General features: G+C 37.8%; 2 protein-coding genes and 1 long non-coding RNA gene across 5 annotated transcripts; all 3 read right to left on the reverse strand.

The window, feature by feature from the left end:
* Window positions 1-41: 41 nt before the first annotated feature.
* Window positions 42-2,118, reverse strand: LOC101165136. The gene is made up of 4 exons (XR_002289980.2): window positions 2,056-2,118; window positions 1,235-1,330; window positions 972-1,159; window positions 42-897 (listed from the first exon to the last, which is right to left on the reverse strand). It is a non-coding gene; the product is annotated as an uncharacterized LOC101165136 (long non-coding RNA).
* A 4,830-nt stretch (window positions 2,119-6,948) lies between these two features.
* Window positions 6,949-8,635, reverse strand: LOC101174737 (cornifelin homolog B). Of its 3 annotated transcripts, none has more exons than XR_908645.2 (4): window positions 8,588-8,635; window positions 7,529-7,631; window positions 7,247-7,434; window positions 6,949-7,117 (listed from the first exon to the last, which is right to left on the reverse strand). XR_908645.2 is itself a non-coding variant. In XM_011474120.2 (3 exons), exons 1-3 carry the CDS (start codon window positions 7,590-7,592, stop codon window positions 6,980-6,982), a joined length of 390 nt encoding a protein of 129 aa, XP_011472422.1. In that variant the 5' UTR covers window positions 7,593-7,631; the 3' UTR covers window positions 6,949-6,979. The 3 variants fall into 3 exon arrangements, 1 of the variants encoding a protein (XP_011472422.1); XR_002289978.1 differs by lacking the exon at window positions 8,588-8,635 and adding an exon at window positions 8,077-8,256; XM_011474120.2 differs by lacking the exon at window positions 8,588-8,635.
* A 3,827-nt stretch (window positions 8,636-12,462) lies between these two features.
* Window positions 12,463-16,694, reverse strand: ttc22 (tetratricopeptide repeat domain 22). The gene is made up of 8 exons (XM_011474121.3): window positions 16,376-16,694; window positions 15,623-15,923; window positions 15,310-15,365; window positions 15,091-15,206; window positions 14,825-14,943; window positions 14,580-14,741; window positions 14,258-14,410; window positions 12,463-14,160 (listed from the first exon to the last, which is right to left on the reverse strand). The coding sequence occupies exons 1-8, from the start codon at window positions 16,657-16,659 to the stop codon at window positions 13,630-13,632; spliced, it is 1,722 nt and encodes a 573-aa protein (XP_011472423.1). The 5' UTR covers window positions 16,660-16,694; the 3' UTR covers window positions 12,463-13,629.
* Between the last annotated feature and the right edge of the window lie 5,589 nt (window positions 16,695-22,283).

A 22,283-nucleotide genomic window follows, 5' to 3' on the forward strand; every position in this document is an offset into this window, starting at 1 on the left:
ATACAATCAAAAAGGATCATAAATGCATAGAATTCAATAAGATAATACTAAACTTCAACTAAACAGACTAAACTAAACTAGCTTTTCGGTTATTGACTTTTATTTTGAATTGACAGTTATGCTTCCATATATCTGTAGTTATTGGGACTGTGCTCCCAAGCTTAGGGTGGGAGTGTGGTATAGCCTCCTCTCTGACCTGGTGGTCTGGCTCTCCTGTTGTGCTTCATTTGTGTTGTACCCCTTCAATCTCAAGTTGTGATAGGAGTTGCTGTTTGTGGATGGAACATTCCCTTCACATTCTCTGCCAGGATTACTTGAGTAGTAGCATTCCAACAGCATTCCAACAGAACGTTGGGCTTGCTTTCCGTCTTGTTCCAGATGTTACGTCATGCGGGCTATCCCACTCACTCAGCCCAGTTCTCTTGTACAGTCAATGGTATAAACCTATTTCTTGCGGTATGACATATCTGATCCAGCAGACTGTCATGTAAGTATCTGAAGATCTTGAGGTTAAAGCTGTCAAAAGGCTTTCTATTTACCAAAAGTGTTTTACCAACCAGAATTTATTGTAAAAAAAATATTTTGGCTACATTTTTTAAAGAAACTAAAGGAAATAATTGAAGTTTCTTTAAAGAGATTTGTACTTAGAAAGTAATGAGGAATTCTTAACAAAAGTAGGGTTGACAGTTCCGCTCCGTGTCATGAAGTCACCATTACTGCTGGAAGATGAGTTTCAGACACCATCATCACAGAAATAGGCTGCATGTTAACAAAAGTTTGTGGTTGCATGTGTATTACTTCGGGGGCTTTCTTCTGATGTTTCAGCTCACGATGCATTTGACACCAGGAGCACCACACGCAGCAACAGGAAACCACGAGGTCCTTACACAGAGAACCCTGCAAAACATATCACAAATCCATATTTTCCAAGCTTTTCACTGATTGTTGGAATATGTTTCATGTTGTCATACCTTGATCCCGTATCTGTTGCGCATGGAAGACCTTGTGGAGAAGGCTACCGGTGGGACAAAGCAAGGTATGCCACAAGCATTCAGCGTACTTTGACAGAAGTAATCACATAAGGGTAGACAGTAGAACTCTCCAAATTTGCCTGAAACTGAGCAAGCGAGGCAGGGGCCACACCAGAAACCATAGCAACCTGGAAAATACACACAGCTTTAAAATCCTCAAAAGGGTTTTAAATATAAACTATTTGTCACAATTTCACACTTACAGGTGGCTGCATCCTCAAAGCAATCACACAGTCCAGTGTTCCATTCAACCAGGGCGTTTTGAGCCATTTGATTCTAAAATTAGGCCCAAAAGGTTTCTATGTGGAAACAGTATTCATCCATTTATTTGTCATTTATTTGTAGAAATTTTTTTTTTCAGTTTAGTAATTTTCCTTCCATCTCTGACAGAAAAAATGTTAATCTGCCTCCTGATTCTTTTAACTCCTGTTTTAGCACAAGCAGATAGCATAATTTTGGCATCTCTAACTAAACAAACTTGTTTTTCAGAAAGGAAAAATGGATTATGATCTATCTTGCCAGTTGAAGCAGGCATTTACAGGGAACCAGAAAGTTTCTAAAAAGTTCCTTTAAAGACATAATTGACCATAATTAGCACATAAAAGTGACTGATCATGGTCGACAATTCAAAGGATATTTCATGTTCGTTGACATTTTAGGGGTTCCATTTAAAGATCCTTTTTTATTACAGTTAGTGTAACTGACTGCATATTGCAGAACAGTGACTAGTCCTTAGAAGAAAAAACTGTCACACAATGTTTATAGGATTATTTTTTCTTATACATCGGCTGATAGTTTGGATACAGTGTCAAAACATTTGTAGCAGTTTGAAACCAATAAATGACAGACTATTTTAGAGCTATTTTCTCAGAATTTTGAATGTAATTATGCATTTCCTTCCGAGCACCTTATTGTTTAAAGTTTTTAAATATGTACAATTTTTGGACTAAGTTTTACTGTAGCTTGTTTAGCATTTCTGTCTTAAAATAACAGGTAACTAGTGAAATAAAGATGTGAATCATACCATAAAGAAAGTATAAGCTTTACTTCTCTTGCTGGAGTCTTTCTTTGCCCGTCTGCCAACGCGAATGACTAAGAGGTGGATTGCTCCAAATTGTTGTCTGTTGTAATTGGGGCTGGAAAAACCCTGTTTGGTAGCTTTTGTCATCTGATTAAAGAAAGCTATGACACTTTGCGGGCTGCACGGTGGCTAGCGATCTTGCTTCACAGCAAGAAGGCCCTGGTTGAAGTCCCGGCTGGGGGACCTGGAACAGGACATCATTGGGGGACCTTTCTGTGTGGGGTTTGCATGTTCTCCCTGTGCATAAGCGCTTGGGTTTTCTCCGGGGACTCCAGCTTCTTCCCACCGTCCCATAACATGCTTCATAGGTTAATTGGTCACTCTAAATTGTCCCTAGGTGAGACTGTGAGTTTGCATAGGTTTGTGATTGTGGCCCAGCGACAGACTGGCAACCTGTCCAGGGTGTCCCTTGCCTTCGCCTGCAAGTGGCCGGGATAAGCTCCGGCAGCCCCAAGAGGGAATAAAATAATTGGAACAGAGGTGTCGAACTCAAATGCGCAGTGGGCCAAAATTAAGTAGTGAAGTAAAGTCACGGGCCAAACTAAATATTTCTTGAAAAATTAACTGCAAATGATATGTAATGTCTAACCTTTACTATGTTTGTTACAGCCACATTAAGACAAACAGGTTGTCCTTTATACTTGTGAACAGATAATCTGCCATCCTGCTGTCTTCAAAGCTCCTGCTGTCCATCTTTCGTTTGATCATTTTTGTGAAGGGTAAAATTACTTTGCCCAATGGTACTGGAGCATGGCTGTCATTGACTGCCAACAGAAAAAAGGAGCGCTTTCCAGTTTTTGACAAGCAAAGCATTGTGGGATTTGTAGTATTAGTGGTATATTAACACGGGCCAGCTCTAATGCACATTTGATATTATCTCGCGGGAGGGCCAACTATAATTACACTGCGAGCCAAAATTTCCCCGTGGGCCTGAGTTGGACATGTGGATTAGAAGATGAATGAATTTGCGTTTGCTCTAACATTTTCCATGTTTTCCCTCCTTCTTTTCTCGTTCCACCATCCATTTTAGAAGAACATAAACACTCACCTGAGCACAGGTGTTAGCTCACCTTTGCACTAACAGTTTGCATGATTGAATGACTGAAATATTTCACACTAGTTGGTTTTAAGGCATAAGTATGCGTGTGAACACTATCTGTTTTGTGTGCATGTCGACATGTGGACATTTTTTACTACGTTTGAACCTTACCGTAATGATAAACAACCAGTAAACTTGTTGCTTTATGCTGCTTCATGGTATTATCCCCCCTCCCCTCCCATTATGACCCTCCTACCCCCCTCTCTCTCTAACATCCCTCCCTTTTTCTTCCCTTCTTTCCTTTTCCGTCCGGTCCAACACCCAACATTTTCAAACATGGTTGAAATGAATAAAGTTTGGCCTCAATTACAAAAGGGGTTTATTCAGTCATACCTTTGGTTTGTCTGAAGATTAATAACCCCTCTTGTTAAAGTAAAATATGTCCAACACAAGAGGCCCTCAGCTCTCATCTGCCTGCCCAGCTGTTGGACAGGACAAGTTAAAAAAAAATATATATATATATATTTTCCATGTTTTTACACTTGTATTTAACTGAAAAGAATCTTGTCCATCCTTTAATATATTTTTTGGCTACACAAGGGTAGAATTAGAAGTGTTATGTCAATGATGATCACTGAATGCAAACATAACCTAAACTAGATTTAATGAAATGGATCTGCCAGGTATTTTATTTGTCTTCTGGCTCTTTTTTCCCCAGTGATTGAAGAGTAAACAAACATTTGAAGATAGTGGAGGATGGGTAGGATTATTTATACTCTTCTGAGTAAAAACATATTAGATAAGTGAAATTCCCATTTTGAAAGAAAAATTACATTTTCGCACGACTTTAATATTATTTTAATTGGGAAAAACTTTTGAATAAATCCTTTAATTTTAATAATTTGATGTTCAATTTAAACACTCATACACATACCTTAAGAAAACTAAAACTCTTTTGCTATGTGAGGCACATTTTCTGTGGTTTCTGTGTTTTTCCCCTAGATTTAACCCCTATGAAAAGAGCCTAAAAACAGATCCAGTAACAGAGGAAAGAGCTGTCTTTGAAAAATGTCTGTCACAACATTGCTAACTCTTTTGCAACAATAGAATCCTAGGTCAATGTCAGTTTTAAATACAGCAGATGTTTAAAACAAATCTCAAATGTCCCAAAAATCTCTCTATAAGGTATTCAAAAGAAGAATATAAAACAGAGAACATGAAAAAAATCAAATAAAAATAAAGGTATGAAAGGAATAATGGAATAAAAATAAAACCATACATAAGATAGAAGTCCAACTCATCTGTGTTTAAAATCTAATGAAAAGACATGCTTTAAAAGAAGATGTACACCTTGAAAGTGTTGTATAAGCTCTGATGTGGAGGGGGAAACTGTTTCATGAGTGAGGTGCAGCTATTGCAAATGCTCTGACCCGCCAGAAGTCTTGTTTCAGGATCTTAAAGTTCTTTCAGGAGAATGTGGCTGCAGCAGCTCAGATCCATTTCTGGGAGATTAAGAGCTATATATTTTTTAATTTTTTAGATAAAACTTTGGAAAATAAACATTTTGTTTATACGCAGCTATCCATCCCACAAATTAATTTGAAAGTATATGATTAAGGTATATTTTCAAAGTTTGCTACCAGTCATCATTGCAAGTTTAGTTTTATTGTGAGGACAAAGTTTAAAAATGTATGATGACTTATTTCTGCAGCCTCGATTTGAAATGATCTGCCTTATTTTTTTTTTTTACTTATTGTTCTCCCACATGCTCACTGCTCTTTTATCAGCAGGGGGTGTCAGTTAGCCTCTGTAGAGCTTTTCCCTCTACTAAGCATTGCCAAAAAAGAGATTCACCTGATATTTAGCCTTTCCCCTGCATGTTTCTGTCATTGTTAAAAAGAAATTGTGGATAAAATTGCCCATGTTTTTCATTTTTTTTAAACATCAAAATAGTGTTTTTTTCTGACTCTTAACAAAGAAAAATGTCTCATAAAACTGATGATTTTTTTTTAAAAAATTTAAGTTTTATTAAAGAAAAGTTGCACATAGTGGGTATTAGAAAACTAATTGGTGTATTTGTGTCTTCAAAAGTTGATAGAACACAGAAGGTGGAGCTGTTATGTGAGAAAATCCATGTTGACAGGAAAATGCTTTTAAGATACCTACAAGCTGTTTAGTTTAGCAATCAGCTATCGTATTTTGTAATAACTGATTTTATGTTTTGTACAAATAGTGAAGCCCATTAAGACAACTGTGTTGTAATATTGGGCTATATAATAAAAACTCAATCACAATGAACTGCATTGGAAAAATACAATTGAAACTCCACAAAAAAGATGTACCTTTTGCGCTCTTGCCTCACTGTGGGAAGCCCCTGGTTCAAATTCCAGCGTCAACCTTTTTGAATGGAGTTTGCATGTTCTCTCTGTACATGTGCTTTTTTCAGGGCTTCCTCCCACAGTCCAAAATCCTGGGTTAATTGGTGTCTTTACATTTTCTCTAGATGCGACAAAGAGGTGACCTGTTGAGGGTGTACCCTGCCTTTGCCCAACATTAGATGGGTTTACTCCAGCACCCCCTTGACCCTGAAAGGGATTCAGCTGGCTCTGAAGTATGAAATATTGTATGTAAAGTGTGTGTGTTAAAAAAATTGTAAGATGGAGATTTTTAAAAGTAGATAACATTCAATTACATCAGGTTCATCCTTATCGTCATTATACTGTCAAGTGATCAAACATTCATCAAGTGACCCAATTGTGACGGTATTAGCTATACAGTATGAGTTTACAGTTATAAGTAATAATGACGATAAAATTGTCATATAGTAAATTACAGATTATTCAGACTTCTAGAAATCGTCCAGATTTCTGAAGTGATGGGTGGTGGGAAGGGTAATAGCGGGTGGGCAGTCTGGGATCCTGGTAAAACAATGCATTGGAACCAGAAACATGTTGAGATCTCCAGGAATTAAATGTTCCTTCCCATCCAATTGGCAGTGCAACAGGGTAGTTGACTAATTTAACTTACTTTACAGGGACTCATGTGTGTGGTGTGTACTTTACAAAGGAAGTTGCCTTATCTGACGAATAAAAACAAAGAAAATAGTTTTTCTATGATGAACAACTATTTGAAAACCAGAAACACAGCTAAGAGTAAATATATTGTGGTTAAGTTGGACTGAAATAGTAGCAAAATATGCAAAGGATGCAGGGTGGGGAAGAAAACCAAACATTAATGGATGGGGGGGGGGTGGGGGGTGTAACAGTTAGTGGCTGGGAGACAAATACAACCTCCAAGAATAAAGACAAATATGGAGCAAGTCATTTTTATTGGATTAATACATTTGAGACCAATAGGGATCCTATGACAGCATTTATATTATTTTTGTTGCATATGAGAATTATTACAATCAGTTTTAATCAATCAAATTATTAAACATTTAAGGACGGTCTCACATAAGGGAAACACAGAAACCTCCTTTGTACATTCATGGGCTCACATGGAATCCTTTGTTTTTCTTTTTTTCCATTTTCATTTACTTTATCATAAAAAACAAATGGCAAAATTTGACCTCAATATGACTGATTCAAAACAGACCTTAATCTATAACATAACTATGTGATCCAAAAAGCTACAATGGAAAAAAATTAAGAAATCTTAAAAGTTTAGGGAAACTAACTCATGATGGTAAAATTTGATAAAAAATGATGAGAAGCTAGTTAAACCTTTGCATGGTAACTGAAAGGTGTGTTATAGAAAAATCTGGCAGCTGTATATAAAGGAGACTACACCTGGAATAAGAACTCAACTTCAGCAAAGAGTTCCAGTTTATTTAGAAACTGCTGGTGTCGGCTGCTTGATGACCACACTGGTGTCTCTGTTACGAATTTTTAACTCCCGGTGCATCTGACACCAATTGCACCAAACACAGAAACAAGAAGTGGCAATGTCTCTACAGAGGGAACCCTGTGGAGAAAAACAGTCTATTAGCTCCAGAATTTTACAACATGAGCACAATTTCTGAGTTGGTAACTTATTGTAACTGAACATTGCATTTATGTTTAAAAAAAAATGGACACCAATTTTCCATTTTACCTTAATGCCATACATGTGTCGAATGCCAACTCTGAGAGACAAGCCCGCGGGGGGCACACACAGGGGTATACCGAATGACGAGAACGCTGTGGGGCTGCAGATGTCGCACAGCGGGAGACATCGGTTCTCTCCAAAGCTGCCTGCAACCGTGCAGGCAAGACAGGGGCAGCACCAGAAACCATAGCAACCTGAAAAACAGGGGATTCCAAATACAATGTTGAAAAATTAGAAAATGCTGTGGTTTTTCTTTATTTATCAAGTTTAAAAGTTATTAGTTCTCACAAGAATTCATGTCATCACAACAGGACAGAAGGCCAGAGTTCCACTCTGAGGATTTATGTGACATGGCTGATGGTGCTTTGGTCCCAAAATATAATCACAAAATCTGCAAAACAAGAACAGATTTGAATTTAAACATTCTCCGTAAATTCAGTTGATGAGTAAGATGGACTTTGCTTTTCTGAACTTTAAGTTGATGGGAAAAAAAAAAACGAAAAGACTTAGGCAGATAATTATTATTAATGATCAGTGGAGACAATATAAGAAAGCTATATTTGCTATATTATATGCTATATTTGCCTAATCTATGATGTCACCATTTAAAAAAAGAAAGTATTTTTAAAACCATGAAGATTAATGGGCATACCTGTTCACCAGAATGCAGTAAAAAAAAAAAGTGCTGAGCTCCCCCAGGGTAAGTAACAGGGTGTGACTCCAAAACAACTCACAAGATTTACAAAGCTAATTATCATAAAGTTTAGTTTTAAGTTTAAGTAAAATGCCATTTCAAAATGTTATTGTCTTTTAGCAAATCCTTAGATCAAACTTACGTTTTTCTTTCCTTTTGAGAAGAATGGGAACTTATCCAACAGGTTCCTTTTTAAAAGGCTGATGTCTTCCTTTTAAACTTTCTACAACTAATTTTGCCTCATAGACCCACCAATGTTTTTTTTTAATCTTCAGGAGTTCTCCCCTGTTTTATATACATTTGCAGTGTATAACAGTTAGAATTTTTGAATTTGGATAGATTCTGATTTTTAAACAAAACAAACATAAACAAATAACTGCAACATTATATGCATTCCATGATGGGATTAAATAAAAACATTTTGTGTAACAGTTGGTAGTGAAAAAAAGTCAAGCCAAAAGATGATGGTACAGTTTAAAATCTCTGCCCTGGATGTTTTGTCCATTATCCCATAAAAATAAAATCCAAAAACATTAGCTTTTAGTTTTTCAAGCATTTTAATTTTATTTTCTCTGTCTGATCCTTTGACTTAAAAAATTGCAGCAATTTTGTATCATGAATACACAAAATTTTTAACATAGAAGAAATCTTACCTGATGGAGCTGGAAGTCTTACCGCTGCCCCACAGAGCTCTGGACCAACACTTGACAGAGGCGTGGCTTATATGTCACCTGTCACTCTGAACCCTCTAAAAAAGAACAATGTTGCAAAACCTGAACTCTTGTGCAAACACAGGTTGCAACAATACCTTCCTCACAGACCCCATCACCATTTCTTTATATTCATGCAGGTGTGGCAAACCTGTCAGGCCTAAAAATTCTAAGTATTCTGCCTGTTTTTCCTGCAGAATCCCCAAAACCTGGAGTCCTCGTTGTGCTGCAACAGCTTAGTTTATATAAGCAAATACTCCATTGGCTGTTTTTAGTCTCAGGAAACCTTCTGAGGCTTTCCTATAATGACACAAAATAACTCCTGTTGACAGAAATTGCAGACACTAAAACACTGATTTCTCTCTGTGTTGGACTGTATGTGGTTTTATGAGGTCATGCTAAAACAAAAAGTCATTACTTAGATTTAAATGTAAACTTCTGTGCTCACAACCACGAGAAGAAATGCACTTTTCCTCCCCAGCACAGCGTGTTGTGGGTTCCACCCTTGCGGCGGGACGGAAATACTATTTTGGACAGCAATACCACTCCAAATGCCCCTACAATTGGAGGGGTAGGGGAAGAATTCGGTTGTGGCCTTACTGTGCATGAAGGTTGAAGAAAAAGTATAAAAAAGTAACACAAAGGAAATGAAAGTAAGAAAACAGGATCATTTTACTATGTAGTAGTAGTGTAACTCTAAAACTATAAAACACAAGTTGGTTTTTATGTTGGAAATGTATGTAAATTGGATTTGTTTTTAAGAAGTGCTGCCATGACTTTGAAATGTCACGTATTTTCATTTTCTATGGAAGGAATGTGTGAAGGTCATCCTGCAATTAGAGGCTGCTTTAAAAACTGTTTAAACTCCTGTGCCGAGTTTGAGTTTTACTGTATTTTACGTGTGACTCAAACAGCCCAGTCCGTGTTTACTCCATGAATCAGGGCCAAATATGACAACAGGATCTATTAACAGGTGGATAGCTTATTCATAGACTTATTTCATTGTAATTAGAAGAGGTTATGAGCCTGCCACAATTCCAGAGTGTGGGAGTGTGCTCACGGTGGTTAAGCAGAATCAGTGGTCATGTTTATTTGAGACAAATCCCCCAACAGGTCCAGTGATCAGTTCTTTTAGAAAAAAAATAATAAGTTATGTATGGTGCCATTTGTAAATTGACAGTGTCAATATTAACAGCAATAATTCTGGTTATTTAGGAGTAGTGTCCCTCTTTCCCAGGGAGCGGGTGTGACTCTGGATTCCAGCTGGCTCGTCCTGCTCCTTTACCTGGCCGTGGACCTCCCCTCTGGCTTGTCTCCCGCCCCCAGCTGTCCCCCAATTCCATCTGGATTAAGTCAATCTGCTACATTATTCAAGCATGTAGTTGTAGAGTTAGATAAGCTAATTCTTCTTTTACAGTCCTGGTACATCAACTGTCCGTCCTGGGAGAGGATCTGTCCTTCGTGTGGACATCGCTGGGGTTTCTTCTTTTTTTTCCCGGAATCCGGTATCTCAATAGGAGGTTTTCTTTACTGATGAAGGTAGAGATGCCCAGTTTAGTTTAGTCTGTCTATTTTAGCAATCAGCTATTGTATTTTATAACTGATTTTATGTGTTGTACAATTAGTGAAGCCGGTTGAGACAACCATGTTGTAAGATTGGGCTCTATAAATAGAACTGAATTGAATCTCTTGAATCAGTACAGCACAAGGACATGTACGGGTGACAGGTCTGGCAAGAATAATTTCAGACAGAGCAAAATTCAGCTTTTATTTTGATAATACACTTTAGCTTACCAGCGAGTTCATTTTCATGTTAACTAATAATTTAGTTATAAGTTAAACATTTAGCTCCAAACTAAATATTTAGTTAAAAAGCTAAACATTTAATTTGGACTTGGAATATTTTTTTTAACAAATAAATATTTGGTTATAAGGCTTAAATGTTTAGTTGAAAAATAAATATCTGGGTCGGATCTAAATATTTAATTTGTCCATATATAACTCTAAAATAAACACTAAATTTAAATCATGGTTGGTGATTTTACAGAGGAGCTGTGGATGCAATTATTCCGCATCACACTCTCAACTTTTGATGAGTTGTGTGATGCCGTGGAATCTCCTGTGGCGCTCGCTGTGCAGTGCCCAAGGCAGCCAGTGGTATCCGGTATCCATGTGACTCATTTAATTCAAAACAATGTTTCCATTGCAGTTCTGTGAAATTTCTTTAAAACTGTCGTGTTTCCATTTGGTAAATTTATTATTGCAAATCCAATTTGCTCAATTTTATAGTCAATGGAAACTCAGCTAGTGTAAGTGTCTTCTTCTTTGGCTTGTCATCTGGATCTTCTCTTGTTCTTCAGATTTCTGGTTCACCAAAAAAAAACCTGGCCTACAGACAAGGTCACAAATGTCAGACTTATCCTAAAATGATTTTAATCAAGTCCAATATCAGTTGTACAACATTCAAAATATCAACGTACAAATGTGAACAAATTATCATACAAGAAATCTTAAATGTTACCGTTTCTGTTAACAGTCTTGGAATTCCTCATCATGATGAGTAACATTACCATAAATATAGTTTTATAGCTTATCATAACTGTCATATCATAACTGCGTATGATAATATATCACCTTTGCCACACTAAAGAATTCATGTTTTATGAAAAAATAATTATTTTCGCAGCTCATTTTCCTACCCAGATGTAAGACGACTTAATCTCTGAGACACCAGCTTCCTTCCTTGTGGGCGCTGCCCATTTCATGATGTCCACCTAGAGCCAGCCTCAGCAGCGTGTCTGTATTTCTCCAAAGAAAACAAACAATGTCCAAACTTTTTGAAAAGGTGGATGTGCATATTGTGCATTTAAAATGAAGGAATCGCCATTTGCTCCAAACTCAATCTTAAATGTATCTATGTGCAGCTTTGGTGTCATCTTATTTTAGAATGTTTGTCACTGTGGTGCAGTCCTAATGAGCCAGCAAGTTGCAAAAGCAACTTGCTGGCTCAGCACCTCCCTATAAACGTTCAAACTTAAGTCACATGTTCCTTTATTCATAGTGAGGCATTCTCCCTTAAGATCCAACAGACTTGGTGAAATCCAACTCGATGGTCACCAGGGGTCATAACTGGACCTCTTCAGTTACTAACAACCAGGATGTTGATCAGAAGGTCAACATCAAACAGATGTTTTTTAGAAGCAAATGCCTTTTTCAATCAAAATTAAATAAAATTTTATCTGAGCTAGTTGCTTTTCTCATTGTAAACACACATTCAGTATATGATGTAGAAGTCCTTTTACTAATGATTTACAAGGATTTTTTGTATTTTATTTTTGTTTGTTGGTTCTTAGGCAAGACCCTTCACGCTACTGCCTAACTATGTAGCCACGGGGGAGCTTGGATCTGTGCCTCCCTATGCTGGTTCCCAGCCCGGACAGAATACAGGGTTGTATCAGGAAGGGCATCTGCCGTAAAAATATTTGCCAAACCAAATGTGAAAATTAGTGAAAGCTGACCCCTGAAGGGAAATGTCAAAAGGAAAACAGTTCTGATGAATGATACTTGACTTCCTACTTCCTCTTAATCTTTTTGCACAAACCGAAACAATAGAAAACATTGGTAAGGTCCTTACTTAAACAAAAAGTGTAAACTTTCTGATAAGGAAAAGAAAGACAATTCTTTGTCAACCTGGACCTTTCATGGTTTGTTAGTAGTTTTTCAATGTTAACAACCTCAGTGGAGCCCCTGGCCATGAAGCCAAAAATAGTGACAAAAAAAGAAAAGGGGGAAAAGTAAATCACTTCCATCTGCAAATAGGTTTTTAAAAGTATTTATTCTGAAAGTTTTGAAGTTTTCTGGTTAAAAAGGTATTTCTTAGAAATTCTAATTTCGTCTTTCATTAGATCTTTTTCTTTCTGGTAAACCTGTTAGCCTTGAGACCTTTCATAATTATGGCAAGACTTTTTTTTCTTCTCAGCACCTCTTATGGCTAGTGCCACGCGTCGCTAAAATTAAAAGCTGTTTTACCCTCTTCAGCTCTGACTCCAGGATTCACCCATCAGCTGATGGTTTTCTGCTGATCTCAAAGCCAGACAGAATCTCTAAACTTAAAAAAAAAAGTTTCAACAAAGATAAGTTAAGTTTAACATTATTCTTGTAGGTTTAAGTCAGAGGAGAGACTTACATAGATTTCCTCAGATGTTGTCTGTTTACTTGGCAAATATTTGTTGAATGCACCTTGATCGCATTTAGAGAAATAAAAGAAGGTGGAGTTTCTCTCATTGATTTAGCTTAAAGCATTCCAATGAAAATAAAAGCATGTCTTAATGACTCATTCAAACAGGTGTGACATGAAGAACAATGCTTGTGAAAGAAATAAAACTACTCTTAAGCCTTTAGCCTTTAGTCATCAAAGAGCAATAAAAACACTGAACAGTATCTGTTAACAGAAAGTAACTGGGTTTTTGTCTTACTTAGAAATAAAAAATAACTTGCTTTTTGTACTATTTTCCATTCACATGCTTCAGCAAAAATCACATTATTGCACTGGATTTTTTCAGATTTGAACCAGAATTAGTAAATCAGAAAATGCAACTCTGTAACTCAAAAATATTTTCATCAACCAGATACTAGTTTGACCACATCAGATTATTATTATCATTTTAATCATTACTATTTTAAAACGATTCTATTCCAATTTATTTAGTTTTACATTTCAAACCTCAAATAATAACTTATTCTTTACAAAACATTTCAGATAAATACATTACAGCCACATCTGGTGGTCATTTTTGTCAAAGGGTTCTGTCAGATTACCCTCACAGGCACTGCTAAGCACAGTACAGTTCATACAGCTCCAGAAGGTTTCTCATCACATTAATAAAAAGAATTAGATGTTTCACAATTGAAAAGCAAAAGAAGACCTTAAATAGCTTTCTGATATTAAAACATCAAACCTTTTTTGTTTAAATCACATATTTGCTTTATGTATATGAGAAAGATTTAACTATCTTCTTCTTCTCTGTTTTCTGTTTTGGCACCAGTGCTTCCAGGAATCTTCTCACCAGGTCTGTTCGTCCTGTCCTGATCAGAGCCTTTGATAGCTCTGTTACGTCTTCTGTGTGCGACCTATAAAGCCACCGAAGCTCAGCCTTGACCTTCTCTTGAGGGTACCTCTCCTCTGCCCTCTGCACTTCCAGCTCCATCTGGGTGATGGTTGGATCAGTGTCGTCCTGTATGAACAGAGTCAGAAGCACCAGCAGGAGGCATCGGAATGCCTGGGTATCTGTGCTCCCAGGTCTCTCTAAATCCATGGCCTTTTTGAAACAATCTGCAGCGTTTTGATGCTCGCCTTTCATAAAGAGGCACCGTCCTCTGAGCATGTGGAGATCCGGTAAGCTGTCGGCCATCTCAAATTGTAGAGCGTGGGACAAACTCACCAACGCACTGTCCATTGCAATCTCATCCACCAGAAGACTCTCCTGGAGAGCATCTACACCCATGTAATAATAGATCTAATAGGAAAAAAAGGAAATAAAAAAAAAATCTCAATGTTCTGTTATTGCAAAAAAGTAAAAACTTCAATGTCTTCCTTTTTTTTTTTTTACTTACCTGAGCCATCTCTAGATGAGTCCTCAAACAGGGCCGTACAGCAAGCACCTTGTCCAGGTCCTTTTTAGCTTCAATCAGTTTTTGCCGGTCTGGAAGTCCACCTTGTCCATTCTTCGCTTTGTCAAGGTCTTTGACGTAGAGGATCATATTAATCTAAAAAAAAATGCACATATCTACTAATTGTTTTTGTTGGCATACTATGATCACAGATTTTCATTTAATTTATCCATTTTTTGGCGAACCACCTATGAAGGCCGAAGCTGCACGATAGATTATCATCAGCAGTTTGGTTTTCAACGGCAGACCAGCAGCGCTGGAGTACCTTGGCACGGGTGCAGTAAGCCTGCCAGTTGAGCTCTGGATCTGGCAGAACATTCAGAGCCATATTGCAGATCCCTGTGGCCATCTCATGTTTGCTGAGCAAAAGGAAAACTTTGGCCAGAAGGTTCAGAGTAAAGGCCTCCTCACTGGCCAGATTTATGGCCTGAGAAAGAAAGAGTTAAACTGTTAATTATGACACCAGAAAATACACTTTTATTGTCATACTTAATAGTAGCGGCAACTCACAGCTCCATAGCAGGTCAAAGGATCGGAGGCGGAGAAGCCACAGTCATGTACAGACATGGGCACAGAAGAAAACTCACTCTTCCTTTCCAGCATGATGCCAACATAACACCATGCCAGGGCTGTTAGAAGGAATCAAGATTTTTTTTCCTTTAATAATTACATCTGAAAGACATTCTTGTCATTTTAAAACACAGTTAGACATTTAAATTATCTCTAGATGTCAAGCCAAGTAATGACACACCTTCATTTTCAATTGTAGAGTTTACCTTTATGCTGCAGTTTCTTTGATTCCAAAGTTTCTTTTAGGAGTTTGAGTCCTTTATTATAGTGAGGGAGTCTGGAGTACTCAGAATCCTCCTTGGTCTTTACTATCTGGTCCAGCCTGAATGAAATGAAAAGCGTAAATATTTTCCCGATGTGTAAAAAGAGGTATGTGAAAACTGAAAGTATACATAATGATCTTAACATTATGTCATATTATTAACCTTATATATATTATTGCCATTTTAAAGTACCAGCTCCGCTTTTCCTCCAGTGGTATCTAAAAAAAACAATAAAACAAAACATCATATTTGATTAATTATGTCCTTAAAATACAATTTTTTAATTTTGTGGGAATAGAAAAATGATTTAATGAACTATAAGTGATTCTAAGCTAAAATAATATTGTTGGTATAACTATGTTATATACTCAAATGCCTTTAGAAAAGACAAATCTTCATTAGTTTTATCATTGGCTTTATAACCCTTAAAGATGTTTTTTTTTCACTTTAAAGCATTCGACGTAGTCCATCTTACCAGATGATCTCCAAAACACAAAGCTCTGTTGTAAAGTGTTAGGGCGGACATGAGCCTCTCTCTCAGCTCATCCTCATTATCCAGCTCCACATCATAGGGATAAACATAAGCCTGTTCAGCCAGACAGCGGGCAGCCATCAGCCTGATCTCCTCTTTGGAGGCCTCTCCTCTGTCAACACCCATCAGCTGGGACACTTTGTCCACACACTCTCCTCCTTCCAGCTCTCTCCCCAGCCTGTCGTAAACGTAGCCCAGGTTGGCCCAGGCGTTCAGGTTTCCAGGGTCTTCTTTGCAAATGCTCCTAAATAAACGGAAATTGTATTGAGTCCTTCACATACCAAATGATGACAAACCAACACAAAGAAAAATAACTTTTTTTTTAATCCCAGGGTTTAATTCATGGCTTCTACACTGGTAAATGTCTTTAGCTCAAACATTTTGAGCATTTTTTTTACCATAAAAAAACACGCAAGTGTGGTTAATCTCACATTGTCTTCATTTTAAAACAAGTAAGAAGCACGTGCCTTATGCTGTACAAAAGTACAAGAGTCAATTTTAGGGTTTGCTAAAGATTCTGCAGATTTCTGTACCGTGGGATTAGGTCACTTTAACTATTATAAATGTTTTGTTCTTTGTTCTGATACATGCAAACAACTCCACTAAAACATAATTTAATTACTTCAAATTATAATCAGTGCTGTTTTTAACATTAATAAATATTTGTCTTAACTGAGGATGTAAGTGTTTAATCACCTGAATATTTCCTCAGCTTTGTCCAGTTGATCCAGATGAAATGCCAGAAGTCCCAAAAGATTTCGAACAGCATACTGCAGATTTCCAGCTTCCGCTTCCAGCTCAGCTTGTAGGCTCTCCTGTTTTAGGTAAGTGTCTCTGTGTCGCAGTGCTGGAGGTCCAGCAGGATCACAGTTTAGATTTAGATCCAGGTGAAAGTGACCAGGGATGTAGTCCATGTCCTCCATCAGGGACTCAATGTCCTCTGTGCTGTCAGCCTCCATGTCCTCCTTGGTAGAAACCATTAAATGATCCTGCTTTCATGCGTGTAGCCTGAGAGTCGCCGACTCTTTGTCTTCTTTAGTCCCGTCTTGAGCAAGTCTCTCAGGTAATGGCAGGTCTAACTGGTTTTTGCTTGGGAGTGACAGAAGGAATGTCTTCCTAATGTCAAACTTTTTTTTTTTTACTTTGAATTAACTTTCCAGTTATGTTTTTAGGAATATAATTGTTTTTATGTGTGTAAAATTATAATTTTTAAAAATCTTGGAAAATAACTGAAACATTTGATCTTTTTTAGTTCATTAAATGAGTTCAGTTTAGTTTAATCAATCTGTATCATTTATTCACAATTTTGATCATTTTAACATATTTTGCACACCAAAAATGGAAATGGAAAAAATATAATCCAACTCCTTCACTCAGGTCAGTGGTTCCCAAACTTTTTCTGGCCTCGGTCCTATTAAATATCAGACAATATTTTCCTAGACTGGCATGTAAGACTTTAGCCTCCAGTTTCCCATAACTTTTGAGGATAAAGTTTATCCTCATCTGCCCATGGGGGTGGCCATGGTACAGAGGTAGAACAGTTGACCTTAAGTCGGAATATTACAGGTTTGGTTCCTGCTCTGTGCACCCGTGTGTTAAAGTGTCCTTTGGCAAGACACTGAACCCAATATTGCTCCTGATGGTTATAAGTTGGCGCCAGTGTTCAGCAGTGGAGCCACCATCGGTGTGTGAATAGGACTGTGACTATAAAGCACTTTGAGCCTTTAAAGAAGGTAGTAAAGTGCTATATATGTATATACCATTTTCTATTTTACCATCTTCTGTAAAATATCTGCAGCTGATTTAAGCTTTATTTGTATACTAGATTTTGTGCAGTTACCACGGAAATGTGATATAGATTTCCCTTAACCCATAACTGAAAAAGTGGAAGATAATAAAATAAACAACAACATCAGCCTTGTCCAACTGAGGTGCAATGGATGAATAAATAAAGAAAACGTTTTTTGCTATTTCTGTATAACCGGGGCGGCCGTGGTGCAGGGGGCGGCCGTGGTGCAGCGGTAGGGCGGTCGACCCATGATCGTAAGATTGCAGGTTTGATTCCCGCCTTGCACGCCCATGAGTCGAAGTGTCCTTGGGCAAGACACTGAATCCCACCTTGCCTCTGGTGGTAGGCGGGCGCCTGTGTTTGGCAGCGGAGCCGCCACCAGTGTGTGAATGTGTGAGTGAATGTGTGTGTGACTGGGTGAATGGGTCTGTGACTGTAAAGCGCTTTGTCCTTGTAGGAAGAAAGGCGCTATATAAGTATACGCCATTTACCATTTATAAATGTGGACCCACCATTTGAGCAACTTATTTACACTGGACTTACTCCAGTGTGGGTCCCTTGGCAAGACCCTTGTCTTGATTGCTTCTGCCATACTAGGAGGGTCCAAATCTGTGTCTCCCTGTACCTGTCCCCAGCCAGGATGAAATACAGGGTTGTGTCAGGAAGGGCATCTCGCTTAACACTCTGCCAAACCACATGTGCGGATTAGTGAAAGCTGATTCGCTGTGGCAATCCCTGATAGGATATGCCAAAAGGTGAACAATGACCAAAGCCATTGTTTTGTTTCCCTTAATTTCTGCCTAGTAAACTGATCCGTCCTCACTTTAATGGTGTTTCTTTGTACATCCATCTGTCTTTTGAATCTGCCAAATCTCTATCAAGGTTACAGGGTTGCTGGAGCCAACCCAGTTACGGTTGAGCAAAGGAAGGATACACCCAGAACAGGTCTGTTGCAGAGCCACACACATACGCACCTAGGGGCAATTAAAGGCAACAATTAACCTATGAAGCATGTTCTTGGACTGTGGGAGGAAGCCAGAGTGCCCAGAGAAAACCCTTCTCTCTATATATTCATTTCTAAAATAATACTTTGCCTCTATGAGCAGTCTTACTTTTATTTAACTCCTGTATCTTCAGCTCATTTATTCAATGTTTTTCTGCTTTCAAGTCTTCCAGCGAGTCACTGCCAACTATTTCCTTGCCTCTCTGCACCTCCCTTTGGTGTGACATAAGAATGTGATCCATCTAGTTTAAAGTGATTCAGGAGATTATAAAAAAGAAACAAGATGAAGGTTGTGATTATTAACTAGAAATTTTTATTTTTTAATTCATTAAATAGATGGCAGCTGAACTTTTTTGATTATCTGAGGTGAAACACGGGTTTTCAACAAAATGTTGAAAATCACATGATCCACTTCACTGGATAAGTAACATAAAAAGTTTCATAGCAAAAAAATAAATCTGCTGCTTCAGTTTATCTTCACGAGTTTTGAAACACTGGTGGAATAAAAAGCTGAAAACCAATAAACTATAGACTAAAAAACACAGAAAACCTTTTCTGTGTCAAACCTTTGACTTTCATCTTTCTTGCTCTTACTGGTTGAGTTAACAGTTGAATCTGCAGTTAAAAAAGCAACATACCTCCAGTTCAACAGATTATTGGATGTTGATAGGGAGGTTAGAAAAATCTGAATACTTTGCTAAAGCTTGACAAGGAAATGCGAAGCTCCCACCAACAGTGCAAAAATAGAATAGTGGCGTTTTCACAGCTGCTTTTACTGACGTTCTTATTACCACCATGCTGCGTCTCAAAATGCTGATTTTCTGTTTTGCCTTTACATCAATAAAGGTTTAGGTATCTTTATGCCTTTTACTTAGTGAAACATACCTAATCAGTAATGTTTTACAAAATATATTAAACCCTACATTGTTAGAACACATTTGAGACAGTCTAATCAAAAGATTTATTGTAAATAAAGATAAATCTGAATTTTACATCAGGGTTGATTTAACCGAAAAGCTTTATGACACAAAAAGTGTGTGGAGCTGGACAAAAATAAGTAAATCAGAAACTCCGAAGTCAGTAAGAGCAGCATTCTGGTATAACTTAGAGCAGTGTTTTTCAACCAGTGTGCCGCGGCACACTAGTGTGCCGTGGGAGATGGTCAAGTGTGCGTTGGGAAATTGCCCTCATTAACTGATCTAAAAACATTTCCCATCTCCAGGATTTCAGTTCTTTGTTCATCCCAACAGGCCCCGATAAAACACTAAGAAATTGGGAATATGAAAGATCATAAAATACTTTTTTCTTTGTGTTTATTTGATTCTATTAAATACATTTTGATAAGGATGACGATACCGCGATTTAGCTGCAGCTTTAGCTATGTTAGGAAATGTTCCGCCCCTTTAACTGTCTCCACCAATCATTCTTGGGATCTTAATCACATGTCATCAGTCTGACCAATCAGAAGTGGTTAAAGTCTTCACTTCCTTGTTCTGAATTCTGCTGAAAAAGTCTCTCAGTTCTAAGAAAAATACCAGCTAAAGCTCGTCTTTAGCGGTGTAGCTTTCCACAGAATCCGGTGTCGAACCGTGGAAAAAGTGAACAAAACAATGAAGCTCAGAGACGCTAGTCTGTCTGCGTTCGGCGGATTATTGAACTACATCTCTCATGATGCATTTGGTTATTAAAGTGACAGTGTGAGCGTCTGGGTGCACGACTATCTCCTCTTAACGTCGTGAAACCACAACGACCACAAATCAAACAGTTTTTAAATCTTTTAACTTAACTTTTATTACATCTTTAAAAAACAGCTGCCACAATTTTTTCTGCCACAATTATCACAAAAATGCATGTGAGATCATGAAGGGACTGTGGATCAATACAGACCGAGTTTCTCCTTTTTTCTTTTTTCTTTTTTTTTGAATGCCGGTGTGCCGCGGGATTTTTGTCGAGGTTGAAGTGTGCCGTGGCTCAAAAAAGGTTGAAAAACACTGACTTAGAGGTCCTGGTATGATCGGAGACTTCATCACCTGAGGCAGACTTTTTACTTATGCAGATCATCCTGCGGGCCCACACACAAAAGCAGGAGTGAGTGCTGCTGCCTCTGAACCACCATGGAGACGGGCTTGCTGTTACGTAACACAGACTTCATATTGCATCTCTGGCTCGGCATGTGGGTGTGCAGAAATCAAAACATTTTCTCCTTCACCAACTGTTGCCATGGTGGTCATCTTGGATACCAGACTGAGTGCATAGTAACATAATCACTACCGATTAGTGTTTGTGGAATGGAGCGCTCCTAAAGCCAAAGGCAGAGTTTTAACAGCTTTTGCTTAATCTTAATCGCGTTTGAAAGGCAAAATTTACATTCCAGCCCCTGTCAGACCAAACAGAAGCATTGTGGAATAGAGACTGACCCCTAATAATCCTTTTGCAGCTTATTCCTCTCTAATGTGGGATTAGAATATGAGCTTTACAGGGTGGTAAAGATTATTTTGCATTCAAACCTTATTAGCCTAGTTAGTTATTTCGATGCCTGTCTTAATTTTTTTGTACCATTGTAGAATAGTCTCCATTTGAACTCTCTGATTCAGAGTCAGACAAAGACAAATTTTAAAAATATGTGAAAATGTTCATGCATATTGGTCTTATTTTTCCTGATTTTGACGTTCCTCAAAGTTGTGTTTCCTTTGCACTTTTTCTGAATTAAAAAAAGATGCAAGTAAATGAATGTAGAAAAGTTTGTACTTTTGATAAATGATTTATTACATAAATCTAATCCGCTTTCTATATGTTATCATTGAATCAGACTTAATTTTTTACTAGGAGATACTTCTTAAAATGTTAATTTAGATTTTGTTTCATAGTTCTTTGGATATTTTCAAAATAATCTCCCATGGGTTTGTTGTTTCCTTGAAAAAGTATTCAAACACAAAATGTCCTGACAGGAGCGATGCTGAGAAAGCCAGTGACTCTCCTTGATGCAACACCGAGGATAAAAAGGATCACAAGAAACCCACATACATCCAGAGTTTGTGCCTTCCTGTCCACTCCTGCCATAGCTATTGTAACATTCTCTCTATGGGTGCATACAAATGCATCAAAGCATTCATTCAGCATTCACAGGACCTAAAAGTTGGCATGTACTACATGGTGTCACTCCAAAATGAAAAACTTTCCCTTTTTAAGATTCAAGATCAGTCCCCCTGTCAGAAAGTATTGGAAATCCTAAAATCCACTTCCTCCTTGAGTCCAGCCTGTATCCCATCACTATTCAAACCCCCTCTTAAGTAGAGATTCCCATGTTATCCCTTTTATTCCTTTGACACGGACTCTTGCATTCAATTAGTGCTTATATTTGAACACCCCCCAAAGACATCTTTTAAGGCCACTTCACTGCTGTTGGCAACAAATGTCAGCCTTATCCTGGCAACCAAAATGAGTGTGTACTGTGAAGGCATCTCTTTAGTCCTGCGGAGGCCTTTCCTGACCCAAGAGTGCATGTCACTTAATGGTTTTTGTGCCTGACAGAAAGGTTTTGCCAAACATTTAGATTAAAGGCTGTGTAGAAAATGTTAAATACTCACCTGAAATTATTTCTCATCCTTTTTCTTTTACAACAAACCCACTTGATTTCTTTGTCCTCAAAGATGAAAAATCAATGTCACAGTCTTAAAACACGTTATTACCTTGAAACCTCATGTCAACTCCAGTTCTGGATAAATGAAGATATTCAGGCCTCTCTTTATGTGGAAGATCTGGCTGCATGTGTTGTTGAAGGAAGAAGTTTCTTTAACGGTTCAGAGTAATTT

Source organism: Oryzias latipes, chromosome 4 (assembly GCF_002234675.1).
Source record: "Oryzias latipes chromosome 4, ASM223467v1".
Lineage (NCBI taxonomy): Eukaryota > Metazoa > Chordata > Actinopteri > Beloniformes > Adrianichthyidae > Oryzias > Oryzias latipes.

Bases quoted from the DNA above. Each gene is read 5' to 3' on its own strand.
- LOC101174737 (XM_011474120.2), bottom strand. From the start codon at position 7,592: ATGTCACATAAATCCTCAGAGTGGAACTCTGGCCTTCTGTCCTGTTGT. The intron at 7,435-7,528 runs GTGAGAACTAAT...CCTGTTTTTCAG, and splicing joins TTGTGATGACATGAATTCTT to GTTGCTATGGTTTCTGGTGC. The intron at 7,118-7,246 runs GTAAAATGGAAA...TTTTCTCCACAG, and splicing joins GACACATGTATGGCATTAAG to GGTTCCCTCTGTAGAGACAT.
- ttc22 (XM_011474121.3), bottom strand. From the start codon at position 16,659: ATGGTTTCTACCAAGGAGGACATGGAGGCTGACAGCACAGAGGACATT. The intron at 15,924-16,375 runs GTGATTAAACAC...CCGTTTATTTAG, and splicing joins AAAGCTGAGGAAATATTCAG to GAGCATTTGCAAAGAAGACC. The intron at 14,161-14,257 runs GTAAGTAAAAAA...TTTTCCTATTAG, and splicing joins CTCATCTAGAGATGGCTCAG to ATCTATTATTACATGGGTGT.